The 17,643-nt window shown below is 38.8% G+C and overlaps 1 protein-coding gene across 2 annotated transcripts; it reads left to right on the top strand.

Annotated features, from left to right (window-relative positions):
• The first annotated feature begins 1,014 nt into the window (after positions 1-1,014).
• On the top strand, positions 1,015-17,243 carry LOC122043140 (probable WRKY transcription factor 4). Of its 2 annotated transcripts, XM_042603621.1 has the most exons (6): positions 1,290-1,420; positions 13,176-13,408; positions 14,900-15,073; positions 15,156-15,580; positions 15,661-15,813; positions 16,412-17,243. In XM_042603621.1, the coding sequence occupies exons 2-6, from the start codon at positions 13,391-13,393 to the stop codon at positions 16,809-16,811; spliced, it is 1,170 nt and encodes a 389-aa protein (XP_042459555.1). In that variant the 5' UTR covers positions 1,290-1,420; positions 13,176-13,390; the 3' UTR covers positions 16,812-17,243. The 2 variants fall into 2 exon arrangements, with proteins under 2 accessions (XP_042459554.1, XP_042459555.1); XM_042603620.1 differs by lacking the exon at positions 13,176-13,408 and having other exon boundaries at positions 1,015-1,420.
• Positions 17,244-17,643: the final 400 nt, after the last annotated feature.

Consider the following 17,643-nt stretch of genomic DNA (forward strand, 5'->3'; position numbering starts at 1 on the left):
TTCCCTCTCACTTTATTCCTCTACTCACGATAGAGCAAAATAATGAATGGAATAAAAAAAAAAACAACTCGAGTTATTAAATATGAATAATTAAATAGTTGGAAAATTTTCATTTTGCCTTCTATAATTTATATACTATGTTGAAAACACTCTCATATAACTTTAAGTTAATCCTGTGACTAATGCATGAGACGCTGGGATGATCATATTCATCTTTTGTCAACAAGTTAGAATTTAAATTTGATTTAATTAATCTTCTGCCTTAAGTTATCCATGATAAAATTATAAAATGAAGAGAGTTAATTTTCATTAAGTCGGGAGAAATTCAAGATGTCTTACTCAAATTTTTAATTTAACTCTCTACAAAGAATTAGAAGATGAATGGTGAAATACCCGGATTCACATATGATTTTTTTTTTAATAAAAAGAGGTTAGAATTTTGAGTTTGGGTTCCGCTATTTCAAAATATATAATTTAGTTCCCTGCCTACTAATTTTACCATATACCTCTTGGATCAATCAACTTACAACGGTAAAAAAATCATTTTTTTATATTCATTCTACATATTAATTAAATAAATAAATGTGAATAATTTATTAAATTAAATAAATAAATTTAAATATATATGCATTTAATTTTATTTATGAATAATATTTATAAATATAAATAAAATTTATTACAGCACTAAATAAAAATTACCACTGATTAAACTGTTGTTAGATGATGCCACGTGGGCGCCTAAGACTAACTGTTGAACACAGACAAATTCAAATGACATATTCCATAATTATTATCGTAAAATAAATAATAAAAAATAACTTCAGGCCTTGCTTTGCTTGTTTCTACTGTGCTGAGGTCAACCCCGCAACTGCTAACGACCGTCAGTTTCCTTGAAAGTCGAACCGGTGTATTTCTCTAAAGGAGGGGCACTAATGGTCGATTTAAACCGGTCCATCATTGACGGATGCTTAAGAAACCAAACGGCGTTATTTTTCGGGGTCAAATCCAGTCAAAATGCGAAGAACCTTTTTGTTCCTCTCCGTCTTTAATGCGCTGCTTGCTTTCCTCTCCGAGCGAAACCCTAGGATCTCCGGAGGTGGTGGTTCCGATGGCGGAGGAGGCAGATTCGCTGGCGGTTACGGAGGAGGAGAAGCCCGGCAGAGATGGGGCTGACGGCGGAGCTTCGGATGCTGAGAAACCCGCGAGCGCTGATCTCGCGCCGGCGGAAGCGCCGACGGGAGGAGGCTTTGGAGACGAGACGAAGGCCGTCGCCGAAGGGAGGTCGTTTTCGCAGCTCCTGGCGGGTGCCATGGCTTCGCCGACAGGGAGCTCCCGCTCGCCGACGATCCTGACCGTCCCTGTGGTTGCCGTCCCTTGCTTGTTGACCCCTGCCTCGTTGATCGAGTCACCTACGTTCCCGGTTGGTGGCGCTAATCTTTTCCCCTTTCTAGCTTGAAGCTTATGATTCAACTATGCTACTCGAACGCAAAACGAGATTTTTTTCCCCTACGTTCCCGGTTGGTGGCGCTAATCTTTTCCCCTTTCTAGATCTCATGTCAGGAACAAATTGTAGCTCATATGTATGCACAGTAGTAAAACTCCTGCATAAGGGATTGAAACGTAGTTTTTTTTTTTTTTTTTTTTTTTTTTTTTGAGTTGAGAATTGGTGGCAGTGAGATGAATACGCTTGGCAATCATCCACTTTTTATCCTTTATCAATTGACAACTATTTGCAAGTGCAAACATATGTACGAGTAACATGGAAGCTGTTGGTATGCTTTTATCTACAAGTTTCAGATAAATACAATATCTTGTTAATTCCACTGGGCTCACTGCAAAGGCCTCTTTAGAATTTGTTTCTAGCCTCTTAAAGTGAGTGCAATAGTGAATTATACTCTGACAGCTTGCCTAGAACTTTTTATTCCGTTGACTCACAATTGTGCTGGTTTTCGCTATTAGGTAATAAAATCTCATAGCTTTGAGATATTGTGAAGATAAGTATGTCTTTTTTCTATTATTCTTATGGGTATAATTACATGTCTGTACATTTATTGGATTAGTAATTTAAACCCAGAGAATTTGTCTCAACTCCAATTCCAGGAATAAAAATATTATCACCTAATGAAAATTAAAAAATTAAGTTTTAAAAATTTTAAGATTTGGAAGAATTTACTTTGGAAGATTCTTTGTTTTGCTTAGGATAGTAGGCATTTTTTTGCTAAATTTTTTTGTTTAATTTGGTTCGTTTCCTAATTTGCAAGTCGATTTATTTCCTAGTTTGATTGGGGTCCTTTTTGGCATAGGGAAATCTCTTTCCTTGAATTGTTTTAGCTTGTTTTCAATTCTATTTGGGTTGAAGGAAGCCTTCAAAAGGGATCCAATCCACTCTTGTAAATTAATAGTTTGCATATTAATATTTCTATGTTTGAGGTTTTACTCTCTATATGCATTTTTTTTTATCTCTTCTGCCCTTCTAGTGTATGAAGCTGTATAAATTCTCCATGTGAGATTTGATCCACTTTCATGTTGCATCATCAAGGCTCAAGCTTATGAACTTTATTTGTTAGCCCACAACTTCTAATGCAGACTAAATTGGGGTGTCACACAAATTCAATCTAAAAAAATGAATTTAACTAAACAATCAAATTTAGGTATTACATATGTAATATGAGTTTTACCTATATATTAGCGCGACACAAGTCAGAGAATTCTCACATAGTGATTTAAATAAGACGAATTTTTATTGAATTGAAAGCCAATAAAATAAATCAATCTAATCAAACTTCTAACAAAGTTTCTCTCTCTCCTAAATTTAAACATACCAAAACTATTTAACACCTTCAAATAAAACGAGGTACCAACTTAAACACATCCTTAAAAAATTATTCTCCTAAACAGGAGTTCTTACAAAAATAAATCCTTACCAATCAAAACTTCAATTTAAGCAGAATTCCTATTTTGCATCATATACACTGTGGCTAATGTCTAAACTCTTCACGAACTTGATTGTTTGCTTAAGCTGTCTTGTTATCATGGTGCTTCAAGAGCCTTAACTCACTGCAAATGCAGGGGCTGTAACACGTGACCCTCACTAGCAAAACCCTCACCTCGTGATTGCTCAGTTGGAAGGCATAGATGACAAAAGGACAAAGTCCAAACACGAAATTTCTTATAAGAAAAAGTATCAGAACACAATTGATTGAAGACTAGATGGAAGGAGGATAGAGTCTAACATACCTTTTGATCCTGTCCGAAAATCGTGGAGACGGCTAGCTGAGAATGTGACTTCTGTGTTGACTGAATGTAAACATTAGTGTCGAGCCGGGAAAGAGATTCCCGACATTGGTCCTCCGATGTTCAAGTCAGTCACCGGAAAAATGGAAGGAAATGGAGCAACAGTAAGCGCATACGTGAATAGTGAATATCGCGTACCTCTGTCGGTGCATGAATCCCCCCTTTATATAGCGCCCCAACGGGCGATGTGCACACTCCTCGAGGCATATGCACGATCTCCAAATTGTCTTATACTGTCAGGTAAGTGTCTCTGACACCATACCTTAACAGGGCATGCAAATCCCGACAAGACAGTAGAAGCTTCCGTCGTACGATCCGCCTGTTAACCATGCCTCGTTGTTAGCGGCATTATCTCCCAAAGGGATATCAAAAGATATGAAAGGGGTCCCATTGTTTGACCGAATGGGGGAGCCGCTTGGCCGGGGATACCCGCCCGGTCGACCTCTGCTGCTTCCTTGCAATGACTCGGTTCGGTAGATTATTTTCGCCCGATCGAACTAACACTTCGGTCGTCCCAATGTTCTTCTACTCCGTGATAAGCGGCTGATGATCTTGGGTGTACAGGTGTTCTGCTTGGACCAACCCTTTGCCGGTCGGGCGCTTCATGCCCGATCGGACAATGCAGTAGAGCTCCGCTCAACCCCCCCTTTAGTGAGTCCGTTGGTTCTCTGGCATTGACTTCCTTGACTTTGATCTCCACGTTGGCTGCTATCTCCGTCCTTTGACCCAAAACTTGGTAGGTCCTTCCTTTTTATCACCGCATCACAAGTCTTCTCCTTAAGTCTAGTCGAAGGAGGTTGTAAGTCCGACTGACTGGACAAGTAGCGTCTTTGGTGACCTTCACATCTGATCGGACCTTCTCTGTTCTCGAGCTCCTGATAGGATTACATAGCCCTCGCCATTCTGCTTCATTTTGCTGACTTGGGTGTGTAGCTGCTGCTGGAATCCTACTTCATAATCCTGGGGTGGATCGACTGCTCGGCTATCACATAGTCAGATATCTGTGCCGATCGGGATGGTTAACGACAACACTTAGCAAATTTTTCCCCTCCTCTGCGCTTGCTCGGCTGAGCGCCCTTTGCTAGTGGCTGACATCATCTAAATTTCTAGAAGACTGTGTAAATCTTTGATCATTATAGTCGAGCACGCCATCCATGTCTTTTAATTAAGCCCCATTAATGCTTCACTATAACCGGCTGCCACGTGCCCCACTTTCTGCCGCCGCACGCTCAACGTGACAAGAGGATATCCGCTGATGATGTGACAGACACCTTTTCAAATTCCACGACTAGATCTTATCCTAGTTTTGCGCAACCCTTGATCGAATGGTTCAGAGCAATCGCCTACGAGGCTTATAACCCCTCATTTGCTCGTCGTCCCCCTCACACTTCTTTGAGTTTTCTTCTTCGCGCACGTTCCTCGACGTTCTTTCTTCGTCTTTGCCGGTGACCTTTCCCAGTAAGCCTTCTCTTCCTTCTTTTGTTGAGTTTGTGATTTGCTTCTTCTTGGTTTCGCTATCTCCCTCAACCTCCTCTATCCGTCCCCGGGCTCTGGTACACTTCCACTGGGTCTAAGTTTAATCGGGATGAGATCGACCAGATGCGACTCACTTACCGTTTCCCCTCCGATTATCGGATTGCTATTCCCTATGCCTATGACCAGCCTCATGAACCTCCCGTCGACTTCCTGTCCTTCTTTAAGGATCAATTCTGCACCGGTCTTCGATTTCCCGTTCATCCTTTTTTCTCAGTTGTATATAAATATTTTCATATTTCCCTGCACCAACTAGTCCCGAACTCCTTTAGGTTGCTGTGCGGGGTAGTCGTGTTGTTTCATCTGCACGATATTTCTTTAACGTCTCGGGTATTTCATTATTTTTATTATCCAAAGTTGTCCGAGCTAGGGACCTTTCTGTTCCAAGTCCGAGTGGGCTCAGTCTTTTTTGAAAAAATGTCAACCTACAATAAGCACTAGAGAGAGCACTATTTCTTCGTTCACTTTCCCACTCGGCTAAACTTTTTGACCGGCTGGCATTGTGTTGTTAAAGGCGCGCCCGAGGCGTCAGGCGCACAAGGCGTCGGGAAAAAAGCCTTTGTCCACGCGAGGCGGGTGTTGTTCGTCAGGCGCGCGGCTGGGCGTGCCTTCGCACCTCAACGGAGGCGCGATGAGGCGCGATCGCAAGCGCGATCGTGAACAATATCTAGATTCTTTACCAAAAAAATATGATTTAGGGCATGCGGAGAAGAAAAAAACGCAAGAAGGAACGCACGAAGAAGAAGAAAAGAACGCAAGAACGAGGAAGAAGAAGAAACTTGAACCGTTCGCCGCCGTCGTTGCTGAGTCGCGCCGTCGCCACTCGCCCAGGTATGTGTTGTTTCCTTCTTTTTTTGCATTTTTCTGTTCTTCGCTGATTCTTCCTCTCTTCTTCATTTTCGTTTTTCTTCTGTTATCTTCTTCTTCTTCTCTTCTTCTTGTGTTATTTCTTTTCTTCTCTTTTTCTCTTCTTCGTTTTCACTTTTTCTTCGTTTCTTCTTCTTCTTTTCTTTTCTATGTTTTGGACCTTCTGGTATCTTCTTTTCTTCTTCGTTTTCTGTTTTTTCTTCTCGTTGAGTTGCTTTCGTGTTCTCGCCGCTGCCTTTTTTTGTTTTCTTCTTCCCGTTTTTGCTATTTGTGGAGCTAGTAATCTTGCTTACTGTCCGTTTTTGGCTTTTTGCTTTATTTTTTATCATGTTTTATTATTTTTGCTGGACAGCGCTGCTGTCCAATTTTTCATTTTTTTTTCATGTTTTTTCATTTTTTTATCCTGTTTTTCTTTTTGTTTTTTCATTTTTCTATTACTGCCTGGTACACTATTCTTGCTATCTGGTACACTGTTCTTGCTGTGCTATTCGTTTTGTTGTATTTTTGATCCTGCTTATTCGTGCTGCAGCTGCTGTCCAGTTATTAATTTGTTTATTTTTTTCTATTTTTTCATTTTTTTATTCTGTTTGTTTTTTTTTTTCAGTTTTTCTATTACGGGTGCAGTGTTCTTGTTGTGCTGTCCGTTTTTGCTATATTTTTGGTCATGTTCGGGCTGTTGTCCTATTTTTCATTTGTCTTTTTGTTCTCTTTTTATTGGTACTGTGCTTTTCTATTCCTGACAGTGTTGATTTTATTTTATTTTTGATTTTTCAGGCTATTTTCTTGTTCAATTATCATGGAAGGTAGTAGTGATACTCCAACATATATATCAAAAGATCCTGGATGGAATTATTTTCAAAAAGTTAATCTGAATAACAAAAATGATTTGATTTGTAACTTTTGTCAAAAAGTTACCAAAGGGGGTATCTATCGTGCAAAACAACATCTTGTTGGAGGGTTTCGAAATACTACGACTTGCAAAAGATGTCCGCCTCATGTACGTGAAGCAATTAAAAATTTCATGGAGAAAAAGACGGAGAAAAGTAATCTTTCTAAACTTGCAACATTGGACTTTGAGGATGTAGACCCTCTTGGTGATGATATTGATATGGATGATGTTGGAGCTAAAGTTGTGCCACCTATAAGTACAAGTTCTAGATCAGTGAATATGCAAAAAAGACTAAGACAAATAAGTCCAATGGATACGTATTTTGCTCCTAATGTGTAAAAAAATATTGAATGTAGAAAGGGTAAAGAGAGACACTACAATAAATGAGGCATACAAAAAAGAATTGAGGGAAAAAGCTTGTATGGCCATAACTGAGTGGATGCATGATGCGACGATTCCTTTTAATGCCGTTAACTATTCAAGCTTCAAAAAGATGTTGTATTTGGTTGGCCAATATGGTATAGGTCTAAAAGGACCTAGTTATCATGAGGTGCGGGTTCCTTTTCTAAAAAAAAGATGTTAATAGTGTGACAAATGATTACATTAAGTCGTGTGAAACAGAATGAGCCAAGTATGGTTGTAGTTTGATGGCAGATGGGTGGACAGACAAAAGACATAGGACATTGATTAATTTTTTAGTGAATTCTCCTAAACGTTCAGTTTTCATCGAATCAGTTGATGCTTCTGATTATGCAAAGACTGGAGAGAAAATATTTCAGTTGCTTGATCGATTTGTGGAGCGTGTAGGAGAAGCAAATGTTGTTCAAGTTGTTACGGATAGTGCAAGTAACAATGTGCTTGCTGGTAAGAATCTATTTAATTATTTCTTATCAATATGCTTTTTCTTATATATGTTAAACTTATCTAGTTTTCTAACTTCTTTTATGGGAAAATTATTAGAAGCAAAAAGACCACACTTGTATTGGATTCCTTGTGCTGCTCACTGTGTCGACTTGATCTTAGAAGATATTGGGAAATTGTCTGATTTTAAAGCAACATTGAAGAAGGCAATGAGTGTGAATGCTTACATTTATGTTCGCCTAGGCATGGTAAATATGTTAAGGCAATTCACAAGACAAAAAGAGCTTTGTCGGGCGGGTGTCATAAGATTTGCTACTGCTTTTCTCACTCTTGAAAGGATGCACCTACAGAAGCAAAATTTAAGAAAAATGTTCATTTCAAAGGATTGGACAGAGAGTAAATGGGCAAAAGAAGCGGCGGGGAAAAAGGTAGCTAAAATCATCATGACACTTAGATTTTGGAGCAGTGTTGTGCATATTTTAAAGATATATGGCCCTTTAGTCCGTGTTCTGAGACTGGTTGATGGAGAAAGAAAACCTGCAATGGGCTATATTTATGAAGCTATGGATAGGGCAAAAGAAATAATTATGAAGGCCTTTTAGGAGAAAGAAGAGAAATACAAAGAAGTGTTTGAGATCATTGATACGAGATGGGAATGCCAATTTCATCGGCCTTTGCATGCTGCAGGACATTATTTGAATCCAGAATATTTTTATTCATACACAAATTCAAATATATGTGGAGAAGTGGTGAATGGTTTGTTTGAAACTATGGAGAGATTGGTTTTAAGCGCTGTTGAGCAAAATAAAATCACTACCCAACTCTCTATATATCGAAAGGCAGAAGGGCTATTTGGGAGGAATGTGGCAATTAGACACAGAAGAGCATTATCTCCAGCAGAATGGTGCCAGAATTGCAAAAGTTTGTTATTAAAGTGCTTAGCCTCACTTGTAGTGCTTCCGGCTGTGAGTGCAATTGGAGTGTGTTTGAGCAGGTATGTAATAAATATAAATATATAATACTATTAGTATGTTACTTTTATAAGTAGAAAATATTCTTTACTATTTTATTATACTTATTGTGATTTTTGACATCTTGTAGATTCACAGCAAAAAAAAGAATAGGCTAGCTCAGCAACGCTTAAATGATTTGGTATTTGTGAAATACAATCGTGTCTTAAAACTTCGGTATGATGCACGTGATAAGATTGACCCCATCTCTTTGATGGATATTGATGACAGTAATGAATGGTTGATGGGTAGAATGGATGGAGAAAGTGATAATGAAGAAGATGAGTTGGTTTTTGAAGGTGATGACTTGACATGGAATGTCGTTGCTAGGGCTAGTGGAGCTGAAGAACCTGAATATTGTACTAGAGGAAAAAACATTGCATCCATGACCTCTATTTCACATGCTAGGCCTAAACAAGTCGAGAAGGAAAATACATCTTCCTCTATAAGACACTCATCTCTAAGACTTAGAGATGAAGAAGAAGAAGAAATTGAATTTGAAGAAGATGAAGATAAAGAAGAAGAAGAATACAATGAGGATGATCTTAATCTTGATGATTAATTTAACTTATTACGCTTGTTAAGTTGTTTTGATGAACTTCGTTAGTTTAGATTAGAAAGTTGAAACTTTTATTAATTTTATCATGATGTTATTTTGCTTGTCATATTTGATATCTGTGTGTGGAATATTAATGGTTATCATATTTGACACATTATATGAGTGTAGTTTAGTACTTTAGTAATCAACCTCATGTTCAAGAGGCGCGTGCCTCGGGCGCGCCTCGCGCCTCAGGCTTTAGGAGCCCTTTTGCGTCTCGGTGCGCCTCGCGCCTCTAACAACACTGAGTTGGCAGATGGAAGTGATTCAGCCTCCGTCGCTCGGGAGATACCGAAGTCGATCGGACTATCTCCAAGCAGCTTCCGGTTTGGACGGTCAGAAGTATCACATCCGTTGCTGTTGGAGAGTGTCTTATATGTGTTCGGACTGAGCCCGATCCAAACGCGACTGTCGTCCAGCCTAAGTATGCTTTTTCTTCTCTTCATCTTCGAATCTAACTGATTTGTCTTCCTCTTTTTTAGCCTAAATCATGTTGAGGGTGCGTATGAGCGGCAAAAGTAGGTTTGTGGACGCAGAAATCAATGCTGCGGGCGTGGTCGAGTTGGAGAGTCGCGACCTACAGCCGGTCACCCAATCTGATGATCCGCTCGACGATGTGGGCGAAAATACAGTTGCGCCAGCGAAGGAGGCCATACGGCGACAAGCGATGTCGCTGCTGCTATAGCCAACCTCCCTCCCAAACGACCATCTCTGGCGCCGATCATTGCGCCATCGGAATCCGCTACAGCTACATCGGACGAGCCTTTAGTCCGTTGCAAGAGGCATTGTGGGGAAGGTTTTTATTTTTTTAATTTTTTATGTTTTTTTTATTTTTTTTTAATTTTAAAATTTTTATGGGTTTTTAAATTGTTTTTTCTATTTTTTATTTTTTATATATATTTTTAATTTTTTACATTTTTTAATTATTTTTTATGTTTTTAATTTTTTTTACATTTTTTCTATTTTTTTATGTTTTTTTCCCATTTTTTTATTATTTTTTAAAACATTTTTTTTCTATTTTTTATTTTTTTTCTTTACATTTTTCTGTATATTTTTTTATCACATTTTTCTTTATTCGAGGGTATTTTGGGTAAAAAATTTTGTTTAATCCCGGAATCAAAAAAATCTCAGTTTTTCGAGGTTTTCTGATTCCGGGTTGCATGTCTCTTTTGCTGACGTGTCGACCATGGAACATTACTTGAGAATCATTGATTACCTAAACCAAATAGGGTTTTCGTTGATAACATTGGATGGATAACCAAGGTTATCAAGGATAACCCTCAACCAAACACACCCTTAGGAGAATTGTCGATTGATCCGCTCCAGTGAATCATCATTTCTGGGTGCTTTCCCTATCCTTGCATCTCAAATAGGTGCGTCGTCCGACGAGGATTTCGGTTCTCTGTCCGTTTGGTATTGTTCCTCTGATGGAGTATGGAACAACGCGCGATGAAAGGGGATCAGCGCATTGGACACACCCCCGTATGTAGCGATTGACTTCTTATTCTATCCCTGAACTGACACATGATCCGCTCGATCCTTGTATCCGGCCTGCTGATGTTGTGGGCTCATGTACTTAGCGCTCGACCACTATTATTGCTTCACCATTTTTACTGCTCAGGCTTGTATCAACATCCAGCTCCTCCTTTGTTAAAGTCATCGTGGTGAGTCATCTAGTGTCCTCCATCTTCACGTATTGGATACAGGCTACGCTCTCACAAACACGCCAATATCTGATCCTGTTCGAAAATCGCGGAGATAGCTAGTTGGGGATGTGGCTTATGTGTTGACTGGGTGTTGCTGACAACGAGGCATGGTCAACAAGTGTATAGTACGACGGAAGTTTCTACTGTCTTGTCAGACATGCATGTCCTGTTAAGGTATAGTGTCAGGGACACTTTCCTGACAAGTCCTTTCATAGGACAATTTGGAGAGCGTGCTCATGCCTTAAGGAGCGTCCACGTCGCTCGCTGGGGCGTTATATAAAGGGGGGTCCATGTACCAACGGAGGTACGTGTTATTCACTATTCACACCTGCGCTTACTGTTGCTCCATTTCCTTCTATCTTTCCGGTGACTAACTTGAGCGTCGAAGGATCAACGTCGAGGACCCCTTCCCTGGCTCGACACTAATGTTTCTTGTGATTGCAGAGCGGAGCGAAGTCTATATCCAGTCAACATAGAAGTCACATCCCCAGCTAGCCATCTCCATGATTTTCGGACAGGATCACCTTCCATAGGCATGGACTCCATGTACCAACAATAGATTCCTTTGAATTTGTTGTGTCTAAAAGGAAATTCACATATCTCCATAATGATACGATATTATCCATTTTGAGCATAAGCCCTCGTGACATTGTTTTTTAGGCTCTACCCAAAAGGGCTCGTGCCAATGAAGATATCTTACATCCTTTTAAACCCATGATTTTTTCCATATCTTTCTAATGTGGGACTTTGATTATATTTCAACAATCCTCTTTTTAAATGAAGGACTGTCATTACTCTTATGGTCCGGGCCTCCTAACGAGCATCCGGTCATTCTTGATCTGCTCCGGGCCTCCTTGTGAGCATCCGGTCACCATGATCTGCTCCGGGCCTCCCCGTAAGCATTCAGTCATCTTGACTTGCTCCGGGTTTCCTCGCAAGCATCTGATCACTTTTGACCTACTTCGGGCTTTCCCGTAAGCATCCAGTAACTCTGACCTGCTCCGAGCCACCTCGCGAGCATCCGGTCATCCTGACCTATTCCAGGTCAACCCGCAAGCATTTGCATCCTATCACTACTGACATGCTCCGGCCTCCTGCAAGCATCTGGTCAACCTAACCTACTCCCGCGGCCGACCTCTCCTCAAGCATCCAATCACTCTGACCTGCTCCGGTCCTCCCGCAACTTTGTTCAAGGCCGCCCCATATGACATCTGGTCTGGATTATGACTCTGATATCATTTGTTATGTCCAAAAGGAAATTCACATATCTTTACAATGTGATGATATTATCCACTTTAAGCCTAACCCCTCATGACTTTGTTTTTGGGTTCTACCCAAAAGGTTTTATGCGATAGAGATATCTTCATCCCTTTTAGACCCATGTTCTTTTTCAAGTCTTTCATGAGATTTTGATTGTATTCCCAACAATCCTCCTCTCAAACGAAGGACTACCCCATGTGGTCTAGACCATGACTTTGATATCATTTGTAGAGCCCAAAAATAAAACTACGAGGACTTAGACCTAAAGTGGACAATATCATATCATTGTGGAGATATGTGCATTCCTTACGGACACAACAGAATTAAAATTAATGTTTTGTCTCAAGCATTCATACATGATTTGCTTGAAGATAAGGTGGATAAGAGTTTTGTCCATGATCATGTCCACAATCGCGCTCAACTTCATGAGCAACAATACTATGAAGTAGAACTGGAACTTCCTTGTGGTTGTGTTGGTGTATTAAAATTGTTCTAGATAATTTAATAAAATAACAAATAATCTGAAAATGATAAAATGAGAATCTATTAGATATTTTTCATCAAATGTAAGGGTAACTTTGATTTTTTTTTTAAATTTAATTTTACAGGTAAATAGGCTTATATAGATTCTGGGTAATGGTAGGCTTGCTGGCAGGTTGAAGAACATGCCTGGCAGGACCCTACTTTGTGCCTAGATAATTTCCCTACTGGCATCATGTGAGCTGGGAAACTCGCACCTGGAATGGGCCTGCAAGCCTTGTGTTGATCACTATTCATTCTATTTAGTCTTTGGCTCTGCTTGCTGCAGCTCAGCTCGTTGATACCTTTTAATCCAGTTGATGTAGGAGGTGAAGCACCTAACCCTGGAACTATAGCACATAGCGAGGACATTATGCCACCCACAAACATCATTAAGACCAAAGAGAAAGTTAACCATCCAGAATTTTTACATCTACGCTCAAAAATAGAAGGATTAAAGATTAGGCAACACATGACAAGTTCACCTCTTTTTCCAACAAAGAGCAGCAAATACTCCTGAACTTATTGATCATTTTTTTTAAGATTGAATATTTCTACATGTGCCTGATAAATGAAAAAAACATTTTTTATGTGTACATTAGTTGTAAAGCATTCTGTATTTCCTTGATCATATATAGGAACAGAAAAAAGGAACTAAGTGGAAGATAGCTCTCTGTTGTTGATGAGCCAGTGGAAATGGACCAAGCATACAATAAATCTCCATGCAGAGGCATCTACATCATTCTTATTAGGAGCTGGAGAGGTGAGATGATGATTTGCTTCATCATGAAATTTGATGGTGGGGTTGATTGGGACCTTGAACTTGGACCAATGGGAGAAGATGCCATGAGATATGAGAGGATTGCACAAGGTAAAAATCTAGGGATAATGAATTACGGAAAAGAACCTAATTTTCTTATGAGAAGATGAGAACAAATAACCTAGTGTTAAATTTTAGGGAGATCCTGATCTTTCTTGTAGTTAATCTGGCTACAATACTCACATGCATGGATTTAAGAAGCCCCCACTTAGGTCACATATGATGTTTTCTAAGTGAATTTGACGGGAAATGCATAGCAACCGCATATGGCATATGCAATCTACGCATACTATTAAAAAAATTTACTTGGTTCATTTGAATCAATTAAGATTTTATCAAATTGACTTAAAACCTGAATCTGTAATTTAGTGGCATGTAACTTGTTTTGACTTGGAAACTTAAATAAAAATTTTAGATATCAATACAACCTTTAGAATTTTCATCCCGACTCTTTTGCCCTTACATATCACATATGCGTTATCTAATGGGTTGACTACATGCTCCCTACATAAGCTCTTTCAAACCCTAGCCATACATTTTCTTGCATTTGGGGGACGGATGCCAGAGGTGGGTTGGGGCCGTGGGGGAAAGGGCAGCAACAGGGGAAGAGAAATAGGGAAACCATGATCTTGTTCCCACACCAAGTTGAGAGGAAATGATAGAAGTATAGTTGAATTAACTAGAGTTCTGTGATTATATCACACATATAAGAGACACAATAAGCATTGTGGAACTATAAATATTTATTCAACCGTCTTGAACCTTCACACTTTTATTGCACTAGTGATCACTACAAAAGTGGAAGCTATGTCTGCAGCAAGTGAAGAAAAGAAGGCCACAGCTGGTGGTGTAAAACCTGACCAGACCATTTTGATATTTACACTTATTTTACCTTGTGGTTAGCTTCTGCAATGAGTTGTGATAATTATATCGGGGTTCATTTGAATTTAATATTTTAATTTCCCACTTCTATTTAGATTTTTGTTTACCATAAAACATTTTTCATTATTCTGACATGGAATCGTCACTTTCTCTTTCTTTCTATTCAAGAAAATTGGGCAATCTAATATGTTCTTGTTCTAAATGGTACAAATTGACATGTGGTGTATTTGAAATGCCATCAAAGAGATAAAATGTATTTTCAAGTCAATGTGGTATCAGTCGAATTGTGGACATAACTTATATTAAAAAAAAAATCTTTTGCAGCAAAAAAGTTTCAAACCAAATAATAGTTACAATTTAGTCAAGTCATTTTCAAATGTCTCATTATTTTACAAATGCTATAAAAGATACTTTTGTCGATACTTGATGCATGTTTATTATGTTCATAATTGTCTTGATGAGATTTAATTAGCAGCATATACTATTGCCACAATTTCTTAATTTGTCTTATTGTCTATGAATTTGTTAAATTATGTTTATCATTCAACTTGATTTCAAGTTTCTAATGAATTCCTGTTTAATTTCCTAGAAAAGCTGTAATAACTCTCTTATTTATGTTCTGAAAGATTCTCTTCAATCATTATTCCACATCTAATGCAGGGACAATTTGCAATGACCCATCAAGCAGTATTGGCAGCAGTCACAGCTCAGGCACAAATGCAAATGCAAGTTGCTTATCCTTCTCCATCAGAAACAAAAACAAATTCATTCCCACAACCTATTTCTCCAACTGTCAGCCCTATGCTACTGCAACAAATATCCCCAGCATCTGAGGTAAATTTTTGCATCTAAAAAGAAAATTAAGAGATCCTTCTATCTCCATTGATTTCTGAACAGAATTCATGTTATTTAAAAGACACACACAGATGATATTTACCACTGGCGGAAGTATGGCCAGAAGCAAGTGAAGAACACTCGTAATTCTCGAAGTTATTACAGATGTGCAGCCTCCAATTGTGCGGCCAAGAAAAAAGTTGAACGCAGTCTAGATGGAAAAATTAATGAAGTAATCTACAGAGGCAAACATAATCATAATCCTCCTCAAAGGTATCGTTACACAAGGGATAAAGGATCTCAGTCTGGGGGACCTTCTGGGGAGAATGAAACTTTAGATCATCCGAGCAATGAACCAAATGAATCAGATCCTTCAACATGTAAGACTGTAGTCCATTCGGGCAATGACCCTCTTGAGCAACGCTTGTACTGCTCAAGTGACTGTGAAAAAGATATTGGCAACACAACCAAGAAAGGCCTTGCTGAGGAACCAGATCGAAAACAAAGGCATGTGATCTGGATCTGTTTGTGGATTCATGTTTCTATTTTCAATCACTACAATTGATTTTCTGCTATATGTATCACAGGCTAACTGAAAGTTGTAAAAGTCCTTCAACCCCTGTGCCTAAAACAGTTAGGGAATATATTGTACAGACTGAAATTGATGCTAGACACTTAAGCGATGGCTATAGATGGAGGAAATATGGACAAAAAATGGTGAAGGGCAATTCTAATCCTAGGTATGTAGCATATGGGATCAGGCACAGCTATCATCTTTATATATTTGTTCCCTTCTACTTTTATATTTCTGATTAAAGTGTTCATCGAGATGGTTGTTTTTCCTTGAATCTCTAAACTTGGTTTTGTTGAGAATGTCTACATTGCCTTGGATCTCTAGTTTTAGCCATGTATTTTTCATTTCTAGTAGGTATATGCTATGCATTATTTACTATATATCACTTCTGATGTTATTGACTCTTATGTAATTTCAGAGTAGTATTGTAAGCAATGGTTACTCTTTCCCATGAAATTTGTATTTTTTGTCTCTATGCAGTTGGTAAATAGACAAGAACGGGATGCTCTATCCCATGCCAAGTTAGTTGGCATTGATCATGTGAAAAAGCAACCAGTCCTGAATAAAGTTGATTTTCTGGAGCATAGTTTTCTTCCCTTTTATTGTGTTTTAAAAATTTATGAGACTATTGATTGATTGGCATGGTCTGATTTGGTTGTATTAGTTTTAGGAAGTTGAAAATTTACTAAGTGTAAATTTAGATGGATAAATTAAATAGTGGCATAGTGCCTATCAAACGATTATAACCTTCTTTTTTTTTGCAGGAGTTACTATAGGTGCACCCATGATGGGTGTACTGTTCGTAAGCATGTCGAGCGGTCATCCCATGATGCAAAAGCTCTTCTTATCACTTATGAGGGTAAGCACAATCATGACCAGCCAACTCCCAAATATGCCAGTGATCAACAAACTGCTGAGGGTACTGCATCTGGTAGCAATAAGGAAGTTGTTACATCTAGTTCACAGATGAACTCCTCCAGCCTAGCTACCGAAGTCAAAGAATTATCTGGCGAGAAAACATTAGAATTTGGAGGTGACAAGGCACTAGAATCTGCTGAGTCTCTCACAAGCACAAAGGACGCCAATGGAAGGACGAACTCTGATGGTGTGGTAACCCCTCTTATTGACAAAAAGGCAACAGAAGTTTCAGTAGAAAACACATGAATTGACTTGTTTGTCAGTTTTCGGTATGTGTTGTAGTCCATTTATCTTGTGACAGATCGATTGTTGTATTCACATCTGTATAGTCTTTACTGGTGTAGCTGGTGCGGGTTCACAGACAGCTCAATATAGTAGCCTTGTTTTAAAAGGATAATTACTAATCTCAGAATCACAGGAGTCTGTGTCTTGAAAAATCATAAACTTATCCTCCACCTAAAACAATAGTAGCCTGAGTGACACATTTGATCCCTCTGATTACGCAGAAGTAATTTCTACAGGGGGGCCAATGTGTGGCTTTGTTCATATTTGGAAGTCAAAATTTTGCCTCAAATTTTCATGGCAAAGGATGTTTATGGAGAATGTTGACATGAAAGTTTTTTTTTTGTGTAATATGCTACTTGAAAAATAATGAGATCATCTGCAGTTTGTTTATTGTATTCAAATACATTACGATACTACAGCTGACAAAATGCAGCATCCTAATTTCTAAAGTTGATACATAGAACATTTTGGCTCCATCGGGTTCTTCAAACTCAAGATCCTGTTTCAATTACTAGTGAACATTTTGTAAATGATAGCATCAATGGCTTCTACCTATTGTCTCATTTCCCTGTCAGTATTGGTAGAATTCATTTGATAGTGCCTGCTTTCTTTTGCTTGAATCTTTTTTGTGAATCACAACATGCAGAACTGAGTTTCATAAAGAATGTCATGGCTTTCTTTGCCCTTTGTTTGATTCCTCATCATTGAAGTTTGCCTATGAGTTTAATTCTCTGCTGCTACTAGTTATTCACATGAGACCGAACTCTTGCTACAATTCAAATGAAGTGGAATG

Source organism: Zingiber officinale, chromosome 2A, assembly GCF_018446385.1.
Source record: "Zingiber officinale cultivar Zhangliang chromosome 2A, Zo_v1.1, whole genome shotgun sequence".
NCBI classification, from domain to species: Eukaryota; Viridiplantae; Streptophyta; class Magnoliopsida; order Zingiberales; family Zingiberaceae; genus Zingiber; species Zingiber officinale.

Bases quoted from the DNA above. Each gene is read 5' to 3' on its own strand.
- LOC122043140 (XM_042603620.1), top strand. From the start codon at position 1,049: ATGCGCTGCTTGCTTTCCTCTCCGAGCGAAACCCTAGGATCTCCGGAG. The intron at 15,581-15,660 runs GCATGTGATCTG...TATGTATCACAG, and splicing joins GAACCAGATCGAAAACAAAG to GCTAACTGAAAGTTGTAAAA. The intron at 15,814-16,411 runs GTATGTAGCATA...TTTTTTTTGCAG, and splicing joins AAGGGCAATTCTAATCCTAG to GAGTTACTATAGGTGCACCC.